The sequence below is a fragment of the Amblyomma maculatum genome, chromosome 10, assembly GCF_055883805.1.
Source record: "Amblyomma maculatum isolate TAMU_Amacu chromosome 10, ASM5588380v1, whole genome shotgun sequence".
Taxonomy (NCBI): Eukaryota; Metazoa; Arthropoda; class Arachnida; order Ixodida; family Ixodidae; genus Amblyomma; species Amblyomma maculatum.
In genome coordinates, this window is record NC_139353.1 from 29,488,497 (window position 1) to 29,506,201 (window position 17,705).

At 47.2% G+C, this 17,705-nt stretch overlaps 1 protein-coding gene across 2 annotated transcripts in view; it reads left to right on the plus strand.

The window, feature by feature from the left end:
- The window catches only part of Dhc64C (dynein heavy chain, cytoplasmic), an 82,800-nt gene that overhangs the window by 64,471 nt on the left and 624 nt on the right, over window positions 1-17,705 (plus strand). For both annotated transcript variants that reach the window (XM_084582355.1, XM_084582356.1), the window contains exons 55-76: window positions 1,602-1,841; window positions 2,628-2,812; window positions 2,972-3,041; window positions 3,452-3,598; window positions 4,271-4,360; window positions 4,514-4,574; window positions 4,725-4,978; window positions 5,255-5,389; window positions 5,838-5,932; window positions 8,284-8,458; window positions 9,209-9,448; window positions 10,480-10,652; window positions 11,186-11,423; window positions 12,066-12,236; window positions 12,332-12,433; window positions 12,770-12,894; window positions 13,316-13,419; window positions 13,807-14,069; window positions 15,008-15,104; window positions 15,534-15,676; window positions 16,172-16,282; window positions 16,740-16,934. In XM_084582355.1, coding sequence (XP_084438481.1) covers window positions 1,602-1,841; window positions 2,628-2,812; window positions 2,972-3,041; window positions 3,452-3,598; window positions 4,271-4,360; window positions 4,514-4,574; window positions 4,725-4,978; window positions 5,255-5,389; window positions 5,838-5,932; window positions 8,284-8,458; window positions 9,209-9,448; window positions 10,480-10,652; window positions 11,186-11,423; window positions 12,066-12,236; window positions 12,332-12,433; window positions 12,770-12,894; window positions 13,316-13,419; window positions 13,807-14,069; window positions 15,008-15,104; window positions 15,534-15,676; window positions 16,172-16,282; window positions 16,740-16,934 — 3,414 coding nt within the window. The remainder of the gene's footprint in view (window positions 1-1,601; window positions 1,842-2,627; window positions 2,813-2,971; window positions 3,042-3,451; window positions 3,599-4,270; window positions 4,361-4,513; window positions 4,575-4,724; window positions 4,979-5,254; window positions 5,390-5,837; window positions 5,933-8,283; window positions 8,459-9,208; window positions 9,449-10,479; window positions 10,653-11,185; window positions 11,424-12,065; window positions 12,237-12,331; window positions 12,434-12,769; window positions 12,895-13,315; window positions 13,420-13,806; window positions 14,070-15,007; window positions 15,105-15,533; window positions 15,677-16,171; window positions 16,283-16,739; window positions 16,935-17,705) is intronic.

Genomic DNA, 17,705 nt, shown 5'->3' on the forward strand with positions numbered 1-17,705 from the left:
TGCAATATTTTTTAGATGCTAAGCTAATTTATATCAGGTGTTTCAGTGATCAGTTTCAAAATTTTCTAAATATAATGAGTTAAAAATAGAAAAACACAATTTGCAGAAACACTCTGTCCTTGCAGACACAATTTTCTGCCAAACCCTTCTAATCTTAAACTAATTAACTTTATAATTAACATAGTTCAATCGCTAGTGCCAATGGGCAGATTGAAGCCAGGGGCAAGTCTATGGGGCAAGTTTTTTGAAGCAACGAAAGAGTAATCTCTAAAATTTCTCAGGTTTAGGAAATGAGGTACGTTTTTCTCGCACAAAACAGATTCCAAGTGCATTGAACATTGAAGGCAATAGAGGCTGACGCAATGTTCATTGCTGGTGCGTGGAAGTGATTACGGCGCCAAATTCGAAAATGCTTTCTCTTCCGTGCATTGTCATGCACCATATTTTGTTCTGTTGCTGTCCAAGTATCAACCACACGGTTGGCAGTGATGGGGGCTTTTTTTGCAGCAAGCTGCAAAGTGAAATGTCCCAGGTCGTTCACATCTAGCTATACCATGGTCACTGCTTTCAAAGCACCATGGCATCCTTCGATTCGGCCACACAAGAAGCCAAGTGGCAGGTCAAGCGAAGCGCCACCTCTGTGTCCCTCTTGCATCGCTTTGCTTCGATATGTGCCTGCGTGTTGCTTTAAAAGCAGTGGCCGCATTATAGCTAGAAGTGGATGATTTTGTACATGACCTGGCACAATACTGCTTGCAGTTTGGATTGAGCACCGCAGTGCATCGTCACCGGACGTCACATCTGCACCATGATTCCTGTGCATCTAATGCGTTCTGTTCCGGCTTCTTGTGGGCGAAAGTGTCAGTTTCTTGTGTTGCAGGACTTTAGAAATCAGTTTTTCGTTGTTTCAAAAGCCGATATGCAATCTAATGTCCATGGCTTCAAACTCTCCATTTGCACTGCAAACAGGACTGCACTGATTTAAAAAGTTGGGAGTAAGAGTTTTGCCATGAATTAAAATTGTGTCCACCGAGACAGTTTCATTCTGCAGATGTTTTTTTCTGCAAATGTTTTTCATGTTTTTCAGCGCAGTTGCCCTATTCACATGATGAACATCCATCAACTAGTCCAGCTCACCGCTCTACTCTAGAAATTCATAACTTTTGAATATTTATTTCTAAACTACAGATTCACTATATTAAATCTATTCATAAATATTTCAAATAGCCATGGTGCAGTGCAAAACAATTCGAATAGCAAATAGTGTTTAAAAAAGACTTCTAACAAATTTTTGCACTCCCTTTATTTCCCTCTTTCTTCCCTTTCTCTCCCGTTATCCCCTTCACCATGTGTGGGGTCGCAAAGTTGGCATTGCGTGTTTAGCCTCGTTGCCTTTGCTTCCTTCTGCCTCTCTCTCTCTCTTCCTCTATCCTTAATGCTGGTTGGCTATATCATCCTGCTATCCCTGTAATATATGCTCCAGTTTACTAACACAGCAGTTTAGTTTTGTTTCCTCGTACCGGCACAAGCGCTGTCACTGACGCACAGTGAGTAGTGTGGCACCAACTGCATCCTTGCACCTTGGTGGTGAATGCACACAGGTGGATCGCAGCATAGCGCTGCTGAGCAGCTTGAGCTCGGAGAAGCAGCGCTGGGAGGACACGAGCGAGACGTTCAAGAACCAGATGTCGACCATCTCGGGCGACGTGCTGCTCGGCTCGGCCTTCCTGGCCTACGCGGGCTACTTTGACCAGCAGTACCGGCAGAACCTGTTCAACAACTGGTGCAGCCACCTGCAGCAGGCGGGCATTCATTTCCGCCTCGATCTGGCACGCACTGAGGTGGGCTTCTCTTCTTCCTTTCCCCTTAATCAGTCTGCATTGAGACTTACAAGGTTAGGCTAGTTCGTTATTTAACATATTACACAGAAGTATGCATAAGATGGAGGAAATGCACAGGAGAGGGGGTCGAAGCTAGTACCTCCTCGCATTCGGGAGGTACTAGGTTCAATCCCCAAGCGCTGCTGGATAGCAACTGGTTTTTCAAAGGATACGAACTCTCCACCCCTTCCCTGATAGCCCCTGGTCCCGATATCCTTTGAAAAAACGGCCACAAATGGGCTTTACTGTACTAGGTGGGTTTAAGTTTTTGACAGCAGAACGAATCACTGACATGTTAGCACAGCAATGAAGGAAGTGCACTGATCTCTTTTTTTTTTTTTTTTTTTTTTTCTTTCCTTATTCGTCATACGTTGTGTAGCTCTCGGCTGTCTACATTACTGAGTTGGTTTCTGGTAGATGCTGTTTAGTTGTCAACTCATAATGCGACTCCATAAGCATTGCACGTTCACGCGTGGTGAAATTCCAGGATGCCTGCAAGCCCAGACAGCACGGGATGCTGCTGTTCTTTCAGTCAACCATATTTCACGACTTATACGGGATCTTTTCCAAAATACACCGAATTGAACGTACAATGTCGTCTTGTATTCTTATGCTGGCTTTGTTGTGCGCGATCATGCACTGGCTAGTCCAGTGTACCTTACTCTTCTGAGCATTACATGTTGTTGAAAATGCCCACTGTATTTGCTTCAGCATATCTCCCTTTTCTTTTTTTCTTTTACGTTGCAGTACCTTTCTACAGCAGACGAGCGCCTCAGGTGGCAAGCAAATGCATTGCCTACGGACGACCTGTGCACGGAGAATGCCATCATGCTCAAGAGGTTCAACCGGTACCCGCTCATCATCGACCCATCTGGGCAAGCAACCAAGTACATCCTCAACGAGTTCAGGGAGAGGAAGATCACCAAGACCAGGTGAGGGATATGGCTTCATGCTAATTCAGAACTCTCGCTGTTGTCACCCGCATCTGTTTTTCTTTTCTTTTTTTTCAATACTGCGCTGCTTTTATGCACTTCGGCTTTATGCACCATTGTCTGCTTGCAGAAAAGTAATTTTTTTGTGTGCTTTTACAGTTTCCTGGATGACTCGTTCCGCAAGAACCTAGAGAGTGCTCTGCGTTTCGGAAATCCATTGCTTGTCCAGGTATGACGTTGTGTTTAACATTTAGCTGACTAAGACACTGAGTTTATGGAGCCACAGTTGGAGAACCATGTTGTCTCAGCATCACATATAGCTGTACATACTTGGTACATAACTAATTTTGATATATTTTCTGCCTAAACCCTCTAATATTGCATCTCAGATAATCTGATTAAATGGGCATTGACAGGGTGGTTCTGGGATGACATTAAATTTCTACAAATGTGCTAAGTGCAAAACGTAACAGCATTGATCTCCCATGATAGCAGGGCTAAGACCAGGCGTAGCATAAAGGACCTTTGAACTGGACATCTTCATTTCAGAGGTCTCGTGTGCGCTGGCAAGCATGTCTGCTTTGTTCACTGGTCATTCACGAGTTCTCATGCTGATGAATGGTTGCTCTGAACTTGCAGGACGTGGAGAGCTACGACCCGATCCTGAATCCGGTGCTGAACCGAGAAGTGCGCAAGACAGGTGGCCGTGTCCTCATCACACTGGGAGACCAGGACATTGACTTATCACCTACGTTCTGCATCTTCCTTTCCACTCGGGACCCAACGGTATTTACCACTTAAAGTGCTTCGGACAATCATTCCGAAATTTTGGGGGCAAATTTTTACTTTGGGGCACCTGTTATGTGCGCTGATCATCGCAGTTGGCCCATATTTGTCATACGGACAGTTTCAGTGTTAGCTTTGTGGGATACTCATGTTGTCTGCTTCTAGCTTGAAGGCTTAAACCTTTGCTTGCCAGCACTTGTTTTGGTCTGGCATGCTCCGAAACGTCACCGTATTGCCGAGGTGTGCCAAAAACCTCCAGAATGTTTATTAGTGTCAGAACACGTGCATTTAATTTTGTCTTGCAAATGATGGTGTAACTAAGCGCACATAGCAACCGGTCGCTGTTGTACAGGGCAAGGCAGTTTTGCTGAATGAGTGCAGATGCTGCCTAGCCAAAAATTTTGGGAACCAGCTCGAATTGTGTTCAGTTTTTCAGCGCCTGCACCTCAAATGTTTGAGGCATGTATCTGCATTGATGCTTTTCTCTTTTCTTTATAAAACTTTTCAATCTTTGGACGGTGCTCATTGCTGATGCAGCACATTGTGTACCATTCATTAAACCCAGTCCCTGATTACTGCCTTTCCTTCTTCTCTGGGCTTGTGCATTGCCATTTAACTTCTGCGCTTCTGCGTCTCTGAAGTAGTCTTTCCCACGGTGTCCTTCTCGGCCAGGTTGAGTTCCCGCCCGACCTCTGTTCAAGGGTGACCTTTGTCAACTTCACGGTGACCCGAAGCAGCTTGCAGAGCCAGTGCCTGAATCAGGTCAGTCGTTCGATCTTTTCCACCGTGGAATGCTTTGAAACCTATACTGGTTAAATTCCATAATTCCATTCAGTGCAGAAAGCAATGGCCAATTCTTTGTTGCATTTGCGATACCCTTAGCTATTCGTTCAGTACCTTGTTTTCTTTGGGCAGGTCTTGAAGGCGGAGAGAGAGGACATCGATGAGAAGCGCTCGGACCTCCTGAAACTTCAAGGCGAGTTGACGTACACCCGTCACTTATTTTAATTGTTTGTTTGTTTGTTTGTTTGTTTGTTTAATCCAGTCTTTCTGGACTGGAGTGTGTCTGGCATTAACTGAGCGGGATGTGACCATTCGAGTGTTCCTCGATTTATCTTCCCCGCAGGAGAGTTCCACGTGCGGTTGCGGCAGCTGGAGAAATCTCTCCTCCAGGCCTTGAATGACTCGAAAGGGAGGATTCTGGATGACGACAGCGTGATCAGCACGCTGGAGAAGCTGAAAAACGAGGCGGCCGAGATCTCGCGCAAGGTGGAGGAGACAGACAAGGTGATGGCCGAAGTCGAGACCGTGTCCCTGCAGTACCAGCCCTTGGCGCAAGCCTGCTCCTCCATATTCTTTACCCTCGAGGGGCTTCACCAGGTAAAGGCTGCATCCGTCTGCACGGCTCCACATTGTTTGAGCGCAAGTGTTTGCATGACAAGGGTGTTCCGCTCTGGTTAGACGCTTAAATCTTGTTCCTAGAAAAGAGATGAATCCGGCGGGGAAAAGAAGGGGGAGTGAATCAAGGGCAGCAACACATGCCGCATTTGGTCTGGGACATGGAACAATTGGAGGACGCTTGTGCTTGCGACCATACTGTTGCAACTTTCCATGAAGGTTGTACTTAATGCGCTTGTGTGTGTTGTTGGCTTCCAGGCCCACTTCTTGTACCAGTACTCGCTGCACTTCTTCCTGGAGATCTACAATGATGTGCTCACCAACAACTCGCATCTCACTGGGGTGGTGGACCACACTGCACGCCTCGGCATCATCACCAAGGACTTGTTCCAGGTGAGGTCACAACTGCTAATCATCATTGATAGATCAGTCACGTGGTAGGCTTTTCAGTGGCATATTGGACATTGGTGCTTTGTTCAGTGGCCCGTTGGCAACTCGGTCATTTGCAGATCGATCATTGGTCGATCAGAGATTGCTTATTTTGTACTGGCCTTATTTGCATAGGAGAGCTAAGCTGCTCAGCTTGCTCTATTAACCCCTCTGTAAACCAAACCAAACCCCATTGCTTTTCTTTTTTTCCTCTCCATTTTTCTTTTACCATGCTGATTGCAGTGACGCGCGTTATGTGCCTCTCGTAAGTTTGCTTTACGTCTAGTGCACAGAAAAGCATGCAGTCTCATCATTGCCTGAGCTTCACCTGTTTGAGGGAGAGCGCGGCATCTGTTTTCATTGCTGTCAAAGTTTCGCCAAAGTTTCACCACCTGCCCATCTTTTTGTCCAGGTCGTGTACACCAGGGTGACTAGAGGCATGCTTCATGAAGACAAGCTGGCCTTTGCCTTGCTGCTGTGTCGAATCCACCTGAGGGGATTCTCACAGTGAGTGGCGTTTGTTACTGGTACATTTGCAGAGCATTGTAAAGGTACTGGCTGCGGTTTAAGCAAAATTTATCTCTCAGCTGGCGTACAATGACTGACACATGGCTTGTGCCACTCATTGACCGGTGTTCAAGCATACTAGTTGTTATATTCAGGAAGATCCAGGAGGCACACAGAAAAGTATATGGATGTAAAAAGGGAATGGGACGAGTGCCTGTCCTGTCCTCTCCTACATTCGTGTACCTCTTTTTGTGCTTCTGCATCTTTCTGAATATGTACGAACATGCCCACACAGCTGAGGAGGACAACTCTCTGTAACTTCATCTGCAATTGTAAATAGCTCATCCCCGGTAATCTAATGTTGGTGACATTGACACAAAAGCTACACTTCTGTTTCATCTTCTCTGTGCATTATTCTTCTCAGGAAACTCGTCTGCACGGTAATGGTTCCATCCATGCTTTGCAATCTGCTGATCCTTTTTAGAGCAATGCCACAATGTTTTCTCCTCTGTGAAGTCTCCACTAAACCTACAGGAAGTAAAACTAAGCTGACTGGCTCATGGAGCAAAGATTATTTTTGTTTTGGCAGTACAATAATATGTTGTTAATTTGAAAGTCATTAGAATCGTAAAAGTCCCGCCGGGGTGGTGCAGTGGTTACGGCGCTCGACTACTGTGCCCAAGGATGCGGGATCGAATCCCGGCCTCGGCGGCCGCTTTTCGATGGAGGCGAGAAGCAAGGCACCTGTATGCTGTGCGATGTCAGTGCACGTCAAAAGGACCCTAGGTGGTCTATATTTCCGGAGTTCTCCACTGCGGCGTCTCTCATAGCCCGAGTCGCTTTGGGACATTAAAGCCCACAAACAAACAACAAACAAACATTAGAATCGCAAAAAAAATGTTCTAATTAACCATACACAGTGAAAAAACTATTGACGGCAACCCGCCCTCAGCATCCATGATTTTTAATTCTAGTGATTTGACATCCCCGCAAAAGAAAGTACAGTCAAATCTCGATATAACGAATCCCGCGGGACCGCGAAAAATCATTCGTTATTTTGAAATATCGTTGTAATGAAAAATCTGCGATTATAAGCCAGTGGTCAAACCTAGGTATGAAAATGACGTACCTTGGCAGTAGGCACATGTGTAGACTAGCAAAACCTCAAGTGAAAAGGTTGCACTAACTCCAAAGCTGATTTATTTGAAGAAATTCATTATTTTCTTCTGCCGCGTGCAGCAAACACGACCGCGCACTACATTACACCACTACAGCACATACACCTTTCGCTTTCCGGAACACCTCATCGCGTGCGTGATTGCACCGAGCGATAAAAGTACGGACTTTGTCCATGTGCAAAAAAAAAAAAAAAAAAAAAAAACCCGGAGTTTTTTATGACCCCAATCTTCAATGCTCCCTGAGCTTTGAAAATCTTGTCTCGGTCTTTCATAATGATCGCGGTAGTCGATGGGGCAATGCTAGCTGTCTGTAGAGGCCGAATCGCTTTTCCCTGCGTCGATTTCTTGCAGTGAAAGCAGCTGCGTTCATATCTTCTTGGCACTTCGCTGGCTAATATCATCGTCAATCTCGCACAAACTTCGCAATAAGATAATCAGCGGCAAAAAAAAAAATACTGTCCCGCACGCGCGAATGCACGAACGACCGAGTCGCGTACGGCACACAACACAGGAAGAAAAAAAACGCAGGCAGCTAGGCCTGCTGGCTACTGCGTAATAAACCATAGCTTCATGGTGGCGCTAGGAGCTGGTCCTAGATGTCCTGATGATGATAGCTACAGCCTACGGACCATACACACAGAAACGGCGGTTTCTGTTTCGTTTCACGCGAGTGTTGCAAGCTGCGGTGCTGTTAATTTTAGCCAAATTCGTAATACTGATGTTCCAAAATTATAGAACAAGAAATAAAACACATTCGTTATTCTGAAATATACGCTAATTTGAAATTCGTAATACTGAAATAGTTTTACATTGAAAACATGGCAAATCTGCCGCGGATTCTTAAAAAATTCGTTAATTTGAAAAGTTTGTTAATGTGGTGTTCGTAGTAACGGGATTTCACTGTATAGCTTAAGAGTACTTATTGGGCAAGTTTGTAGTTGTCAATTATAACTAATTCTAAAGGCACCGAGAAAACACAGCATACAAGAGGGGTCAGCAGGACAGAGCACCTGCTATATTGTCCTCTCTTGTGCACTGTATGCTTTCTTTTTTTTTTTTTTTTTTTTTTTTTCATCTTTTAAAAGCTGCAGTGATCCCCATAAGCCTTCGTGTACATTCGTAGTGCAAGGCTGTATCTCTGACAGTGTGCCTCGGACATCATCCTCTTTGCAGAGAAACCAACTTTGAGCATGAGCTGAACCACCTGTTGCGTGGCAAGGAAGGCATCCTGCCAGGCCAACCAACCATCCATGTCGCTGGTCTGTCGCCAGATCAGCTCGAGGGCGCCACTGCACTCTCTCGACTACCCGCCTTCCGCAACCTCCAGCAGCGTTTGGATGAGCACCCTGTAAGCACTTCTCTGGCCATTGGCAAAGCAACTTCATTGTCTGACGCCATGGCCAGGTGGCCATTGGCTGCTAATGAACCTTGATGATCGTTTCAAATATGTTCTTTAGGTGCTGCTTTGAGCCCTGTGTTATGTCTCATTTGCTCCTTTGTCATTTCATATTGCTCATGTTGTGGTAGCAATGGTTTTGTTGTCATCGCACCGAAACCTATCTGTCATTAACAAAATGTTGCATTAACATATGATGTGGAGTACAGATAACTGATGGGCTCTTGTGGTAGAAGAAGGAACTGCAAAAGAAGGGAAGTGTGGGCAGCTAGTTGATTCATTTGCCTTGCTTTCATTTTTTTTATCTGGCAGTGGTTCTGATTAGCAAAGGATGTATCGGGGACCCCTTGGGGACCATTGGAAGTGGCGGGGGCGTGGGACCCCTCAAAATTGGGGGGGGGGGGGGGGGGGGGGGGGGGGGGGGTTGATATAATGCGGACTGCTTATAGTTCTGGGAACAGGTTATGGAATTGAGATTGGGTCAAGGCTGAAACTTGAAAAAAATATGCACTTGATAAGGTAGCGCGCCATGGCCTACGGAGGTGTGGGGAATAGGTGACCCATTTTTGCTAGCATACATGCTATTAGAAAGGGTTCAACTGCTCTCAACACCGCGCCGAGAACCTCGTACTTTTAACCCTGTAAAACTTTTTCTAGCCAGGTCAGAGCTATTGCATGATCTTTCTTTTCTTCTCGTTTCAGAGCTTCCTGGGCTGGGTGGAGAGCAATGCCCCTGAACGGGAAGTGCCTGTCCTGTGGGAAGAAGGTTCACGGCCGCTCACCGCGGTTGGGCAGGCGATGCACCAGCTGCTGGTGATCCAAGCCTTCCGACCCGACCGGGTGATCGCCCAAGGCCACCAGGTGGTGACTGCGGTGCTTGGCGATGACTTCACCACCGCAGCCGAGACTGAGCTTGACCTGGCTGCTGTTGTTGACAATGAGGTGGGTGCAGTGACTCATTATTCTTGGCTTGGCCAACGACCTGCGTGATGTAGCTTCAAGCATTTAATCTTTTTATACTACTTGAAAAATAACTCCTTATGTGCACAGGGGGCCCTCCTCAGCTTCTTTAAATGTATTTTGGGGGGCAGAGACAATTAGCTGGAATGGCTTTATGGCTCTGTCAATCAGCTGCTGGACACATCACGGGGTCATCTAGGGATGTTCTTTGCTTTCAGCGCTTGTAAGAAAATTGCTTTTTGTGACTGGGGGATTGAGTTTACAGGCCACTTGGTCATTAGTATTAAATGGTGCAGCCACGGTTTTTCATATTATTCTTGGTACAGTACCATATAGCCTTCGTACATATACTGGTAGTTACACTCTTGTTCATTGCAAATGAGCATTCATTTCAACTACAACCTTTACGAGTGGGCTTAGACTGCGTTTTGATTTTTTTCCTGTTTGCTGCGATGAAGTTCAGCTAACTAATTAGTACATGTCTTGTAAGGCACACTTTTTCTAAATTAACCCCACATGTCATGCAGTGCAGAGAGGGGATGCTAAAACTTTCATTTGTTTAGGTTTGCATGGAAACAAGTTTAGCACAAGCCCTGCTGCCGTGGTGGTGCAGTGGTTAGGGCGCTTAACTACTCTGCTCAAGGATGCACGATCGAATCTCGGCAGCGGTGGCCTCTTTTTGATGGAAGCGAAAAGCAAGGCCTCCGCGTACTGTGCGATGCCAGTGCACGTTAAAGAACCCCAGGGGGTCAAAACTCTCGGAGCCCTCCACTATGGCGTTTCTCATAGCCTGAGTCGCTTGGGGACGTTAAACCGTACAAAACAAACAAACAAACAAACGCTTAGCACAAGAAAGTGAAGGGCACACTGGTGACAAGACTTTCGCAGCTTCAACTCTTCTCACAGTCAGGACGGCGAAGTGTGCCGCAGATACTTCTCTCCACCTGCCTAGCTCCTGCTCTTCTGCCCGGCCAAACCTCTTGACACGCCTGCCCTTTCTTTGTCCCGTGCAGGTGAAGGCCAGCACCCCGATCCTGATGTGCTCGGTGCCTGGCTACGATGCCAGCGGTCGAGTGGACGACCTGGCGGCCGAGCTGGGCCGCAGCATCACTTCCCTGGCCATGGGCTCGGCCGAGGGCTTCAGCCAGGCTGAGAAGGCCATCAATGCTGCCTCCAAGAATGGGCGGTGCGTGTGCCTCGTTGTGAGAAGCAATCAAAGAAGGGAGCAGAGGAGTAGATTGTAAAGGCCTAGCTTATTCATAAGCAAGCAGTCGGTGAGAGCCTTATGTTACACTTTTGTTAGTGTGAGATTCTTGTCAGTATTGGGTACTTTTTGTTCTCTTCACCTTCTAGTAAAAGATGCACCACCCGCTGGGGTGGTGCAGTGGTGAAACGCCCGACTACTGTGCTGGAGTACCCGGGTTCGAACCCGACCTCGGCGGCTGCGTTTCGACGAAACGAAGAGGCGTCCGTGTGCTGTGCGATGTCAGCGCACGTTAAAGATACCCAGGTGGTCGAAATTTCCAGAGTCCTCCACTATGGCGTCTCTCATAGCCTTAGTTGCTTTGGGATGTTAAACCCCACAATCAAACCAAGCCAAATCGTTTATGCCTATGTGAGGAGGCAGGCTTGTGAAGCGTTTAACATGTAGAGACAACGGGAATGTCTCATTGCGTGTATTTGGCTGATTACTTGTGTTTGGGGGTTGCCCATCCACAGGTGGGTGATGCTGAAGAATGTGCACCTGGCCCCACAGTGGCTGGTGCAGCTGGAAAAGAAGCTGCACGCCTTGCAGCCCCACCCGGCCTTCCGCCTCTTCCTCACTCTCGAGGTGCACCCCAAGGTGCCCGTCAACCTGCTCCGCGCCGGCCGCGTCTTCCTCTTCGAGCCCCCGCCGGGCATCCGGGCCAATCTGCTGCGCACTTTCTCCACCGTGCCCGCACAGCGCATGATGAAGGTGCGTCTCCTCGGTGAATGAAGCCCAAGTGGCAAAGGAAAGGGGGAAAATGTGGACTGCTCACAAAAACTCAACATTGTGGAACTCTAAAGTTGTGATTAATGTAGCTACTCTATTCTCACGTACCCCGTATTCTACTTGCAGCATATTTTGTTTATGTTTGGGAAATCTATTTCTGCTTTCAAGTGAAGACTTGATTCCCTTGGCCATCTCTTTTCAGCTGCTTACATAGCAAGACGCAGCGCTTTTTAAGTGCTTTAACCATTTTTGTTCCTAAAGAGCAGTAGGGATTTCTACTCAGCTTCCGACAAAGGATAGCAAGGAAAGAAAAAACACTTTCCACTTATGAAAAGGCCAGGTGCCAGTTCAAAAAATTCTAACACCATCTTGTGGTCACGTTGGGACAACCCTCATCTGCGGCTGGTTTTAATGTGCTTTAGGCTTAACGTGTGACTTTAATACATTCTGAGGTGTAATTCTGCAAACTACATGTGCGGTTTCTTGCAATCTATGGGAACTAAGCTCCGAGCGAGGTAGTTCTCATGACGCATCAGTGCTTTCGGTGTTCGATTCCCAATACTACGTCTGTACTATGTGATCACGCGTCAACCTTCCTCTCGCCTATGTTGCACGTCCTTGCAGGCCCCGGGAGAGCGAGCACGGCTCTACTTCCTGCTGGCCTGGTTCCATGCCATCGTCCAGGAGCGGCTCCGGTATGCTCCTCTGGGTTGGGCCAAACACTACGAGTTCAACGAATCAGACCTGCGGGTAGCTTGTGACACCCTGGACACCTGGATTGACACCATCGCCATGGTAGGTGTCACCAAGCAAAACCATGCTTTCGCTTCGCCTAACTATGTTTAGCAGGGTTAAACCTGTCATCTTTTTTTATCCCCTTTTCCATGCAGGGACGCACCAACCTGCCCCCGGAGAAGGTTCCCTGGAATGCACTGCGAATCCTCTTTGGCCAGTGCATCTACGGAGGCAAGATTGACAACGAGTTCGATCAGGTGGGTGGTTATGCCAGAGGTGAAATTTTTAAAACTTGAATTTACTAGCTCATTGGTGAGTAAATGGCTGAGTTTGGGCAAGTTGGTTAAACATGTTAGCGCTCATGTGTCTTTTGCTGTTGTCCGTGTGTTTTTTATGCGCTTTCCAGGTTTAACATCATTGGTGAGACTGAATGTTTGCACTATTTTGAGAATGGGACCTTCAACAGGTGATGTCACACCACATTAAGCTATGTGAGGCTTGAACAGTTTCGCTTGGGGGCTGACAGTGAAGAAGTTTGTTGTTGCTGCTTTCCTGTAAATTTATCCTTTCTGTGCTCTTCCTCTTCTTCGTAGCGATTGCTGAACTCATTCTTGAACAAGCTGTTCACGGCCAAGAGCTTCGAGCCGGACTTCATGCTGATCGAACCCAGCCCATCGGACAATCTGGAAAAGGGCATCGCCAGTCCAGAGGGGATACGGTATGCTGGATTTCTGTTTTCTGTGTTCCTCCTTTTCTTCTCTTTTTTTTCCTTCCTGCCTACTTCTCTGCCTCTTGTCGACAGTTTTCTGTTGCATTTTATTAATCGTTTTTATTGATCTTTTTCATTGATTTTTTTGTGCGTTTCTTCAGTGTAGGACAACCTTTTGGTTCATTGTACGCAGTATATTTGAGGGTTTTCATTTATGACGACCTTTCAGGAAGCACCAAAAATGAAAAGATTGTGACAGAAAATGTGCAATTTGGCATAAGAAGTTAGTGCATGCAGAAAACAGTGAACATACCCCCTTTTGTGGCTACAACAGTGGTGGACCTGTAATGGAGAAGTAGAGCAGGGACGCAGCAGCGACGTGACGTTTCCTTCTGTGTCCTCATAGACTGCCCATTCTTGCTTACTGCAGACGGGACCAATTCCTGCACTGGGTCGAGTCGCTGTCTGACCGACAGACACCATCGTGGCTTGGACTGCCAAACAATGCTGAGAAGGTGCTGCTCACAAACCGAGGTGAGAAACACATAATTATACTTTTTTTAGGCCCTGCCTGGGTGATGTAGTGGTTAGGGCACTCGACTCCTGTGCGCAAGGACGCGGGATTGAATCATCGACTCCTGGACACTGTGGCCACTCTTCGATGGAAGCGAAAAGCACAGTGCCCGTATGCTGTGCAATGTCAGTGCGTGTTAAAGAACCCCTGCTGGTCGAAATTTCCGGAGCCGTCCACTACAGCGTCTCTCAGAGCCTGAGTCACTTTAGGACATTAAACCCCATAAACCAAACCAACCTAAACAAACTTTTTTTAGCTCTGAGATTATGAAAGTTAAGGTAAAGTGTTGGTAAGGATAGATCTGTATTCTCCTCAAGCTGACACCAAGGTTGGGCTTCTGCTTGCAGGCAGCGACCTGATTGCCAAGCTGCTCAAGATGCAGCTGCTGGAGGACGATGACGAGCCCGCGTATGCGGCGGAGGAGGGCGAGAGGGCCGTGCCGGGCGACGGCCGACCTGCCTGGATGGCGACGCTCCAGCAGTCGGGCTCCACCTGGCTGCGGTTGCTCCCGCCTAGCCTCAACGGCCTGCGGCGCACCAAGGACAACATCGGTGACCCACTCTACCGGTGCCTCGAGCGTGAGGTCAACCAGGGAGCCAAGCTGCTCAAGGTGAGTGCAGCTACCTCGTAACATAAGCATCTAATGCTCCATAATGTCGAGCAAAAAAGAGTGCAGGGACAGTTTTAAGTGACTGGCAAACTGCGCGAATGTATTCTCCTACCCTTTTCAGTTAAGAATCCAGGCCGTGGCTGCCCATTAAACTGAAATCGTTCATGCCTTGAGGAGTTTGTGGGACACAGTTGAACCTCTGTGTAACAAACCGCCATGTAACAAAATTCTCAATTTTAGAAAAGTTCTCAATTCCCCGCTGACGGCAGGTTGCTTGTCAAACTCTGCACTCTTCACTGCTTTCGCTTTTGGAACGTAGCACTACAGTAATCCACGCTCACTTGCAGCAGGGAAAAGACAAGGGGAAACCGGTGTGCGCCCATTGCCACCAACGTGATTGCCCGCAAGAACGTTTCACCGCTTTTGTAATTTGAACGGGGAGTAGGGGGAGTTACCACATACATTTTCAATGTGATATCTCTTACATAAACCCGTTAAGTATTGACCTTTTCAGCCTTCATGCAACAGCTGCATAATAACGGAAACGTGCAACAAAGTTGCAACTTTCAGCAGCTTCGTTTTAAGCAGTTTTAAGTGTAGGACATTCTGAGTCATCCAGGGAGCAAGGTAATCTTAGGTTCGTTGCAGCCTATTTCACGACCTGTCACCGCAGGACGGCAGTGCATCATCTGTGGGTTCCAGGAGCATCCAAATGTATACCTATCCCCTTTCCCACTACCCACCGTGCCTAATGCTGAGGTGCCCATGAGGTGTTTTCCATTAAGCCTGTGTAGAGTTCCCAGAAACAGGAACTTGACAATTTCTGGGTGTGGTGACTTGCCATTTCCCGAGGAACCATGAGTTAGGTAGATTTATGAGAGTTTTAAGACAGCTGCCTGTTCTTTATTTTTTTTTTTTTTTTCCTTCATTCTATACAGGTGGTGCGCTCGGACCTGGAGGACATGGTGCGCATCTGTCGTGGCGAGCGACGCCAGACCAACTACCACAGGACCATGATCGCGGATCTTGCCAAAGGTAGGTCGGTTGTGGATGCCCTCTAATATGGCCGCCAGTTGCCCAAGACCTTGGCAGCGGCAAACAAATGGGTCGCTTTTTTTGTCGAGGTCTAGCGTCGAGTTGGCTACCTCTAGCGCTTCAACGTGCTAAAGAAGGTCAATAAAACCAAGTTTGGTGTGTATGAAATGCTTTTTGTGTTGGCGCTAACTAGGGCTGAAAGTTAGTTGCATAATAATGTTGTATTGAAGGAAAGACAGTTTTGCAGAATGTATAGGGAAGGACAACCATACAGCTAATTTATGGTTGTACAGTAAATAAAGGAGGCAAAGTGCTCTTTGCAACTTGTGATTTTCTGGGGAAAAATAGGGGGCAGGTTGAAGACATCAATGCTTTTCAGTACAGGAGATAGCAAATTCAAGAGTTTATGCTCTGCCTTTCCCTCTTCAGGCATGCTTCCGTCCCACTGGAAGAAGTACACGGTGTCCCCCGGATGTACTGTCATCCAGTGGGTGACGGACTTCTCGGACCGCATCAAGCAGCTGCAGAGGGTCTCCCAGGCGTGCACTTCGGGAGGAGCAGCAGCCCTCAAGGTCAGTAGAGTAGTGGGTTTGATAATTTCAGAATATTCTATGCTCGATTTGATCCAGTTGTTTTACATTCAAAAGAGTGCATGTTTCTGGAACGCTTGATTTTAGCGGTCTTGGTTCTAAACACTATGTGTCAGTCTCACTTTCTACTGTAATATATTGCCACGCGTAAATCAACTCTTGAGTATAAGTGCTCAGTTGATAATCCTCATTGGTTAATGACCTTGTTCTCTAGAAAGACTCGTTATTGTTGGCTTTGTGTGTGAAAATGCCCTGGGAGGTGGCAAGTGACATATCCTGGCACTCGTTTGTTGGTGGGTTGGGTGCGACGTCACGAGACCGTGACGTCGCACAACACGGCCGTCTTAGAGGTGCCAAAATATTTCCAAAAAATTTGTCCTGTAGCAGAAAACATTTCTGCTCGTGCCCGATAGCAGTTTATGGCATCTCGCCCTTTTCAACACCGACTTTTACACATGCCTAATTTACACCCCACAGTCCCTGCACATCTGGCTGGGCGGCCTGTTCAATCCGGAGGCCTACATCACGGCCACCCGCCAGTATGTGGCCCAGGCCAACGGCTGGTCCTTGGAAGAGCTCTCGCTGGAGGTCAGTGTCACCACAACTGTGTCACCGGTTGGTCTCAAAGATTTTGTTTCGGCACATAGCTGGTGTAACTGTGTACAAGATCTTTGCCAGCCATCTTTATTGTTGAGTGGTCACAGTTCTAGAAAATTGATTCAGAATGGGAAAACTACTGTTTGACCATAAACTTGTTCATTGGGCATGCCGTACTCATATTGATCCTAAGCAAGTCTGTGAAGCTTGAGTAAATTGAACTGGCAGCTTCAGGCATTGTAAGCATCAGGGGCATTAACCGCCTAGCAAACTTTAACAAGCCAGGCTCGTCGCAAGCTATCTGTCATTTCTTGCTCCTGACAAGTGCAGCCTGTAGTGTGTTTTCTAGTGGCCGAGCAGTGAGGGGGGCTCATTTTGTCTCTGTGCTTGAAAGTTGCCACCACTGACAGTGACGTCCTTCTTTGATGCCGCAACACAACGTGACCAGGTGCGGGTGTCTGACGCGGACGAGAAGCCCGGCCCGATGGACGAGTACAGTTTCGCCCTTGCCGGCCTGAAGCTGCAGGGTGCCAAGTGTGTCCAGAGCCGGCTCAGCCTAACTTCCACCATATTCACCGAACTGCCCCTAACCACCATCCGGTGGGTCAAGTACCGCGAGGACGACACTGCCGGCCAGGCCATGGTGAGTAAGAGAATAAGTGGGGAGCCAAGTTTCTTAAATGGCGACCGCAGTGGGTCGTACCATCGTCAGCCTGAAACGTAACGTGAATGGGGCAGCTGGAACACTAGGGCGAGAGTGCATTAGTACTCGGTCTCCTTTGAAAGATCTTGTTTTGCCACATGCATTATGGATGTCTCGTTCATGTTTCACTTATTACTCGCTGTACTACATGGGAGTTTGACGAAGGCTGTACATGGGCTGTACATGAATCCATGTGCAGCTTTGCATTACTAAACGTGGTGTAGTTAAGGCTAGACTATTAAATGTGAATGAAGGAAATTGTATGGTTGCACCTGCTTTATGGCCTCTGAGGTTACTGTTGCCTGTATAAAATTGTCGCCCATAAAATGTGGCATACCATTTCTAAACTTAGAGTGAAATTTAAAAAATTGGAGTGTCCTACACAAAAAAGGCCTGGTCAACTTGTGGGTGTCCTGAAGCTATTTAACTGTCACATGAGCTGGGAACCTCGCAGGAAAATATATTTGCACTAATTTAATGAGAGTTTATTTACCTCACTTCATCGGTCTCAAAACGCACCTCACAATATATTCGGAATCGGGGTATGTATGTAGCGCAAACTTCTTTCTAACTACTTCTCAAGATGTTGCAGTAGCCTTCACCATATGCTGGCAAGCTGTTGGAAGCCAGCTTTTTGATGGCCATGAGGATGTGCGGTTATTTGCATTTAACTAAATAGTATTTGATTGTAACTACCATAATAAATGAAGC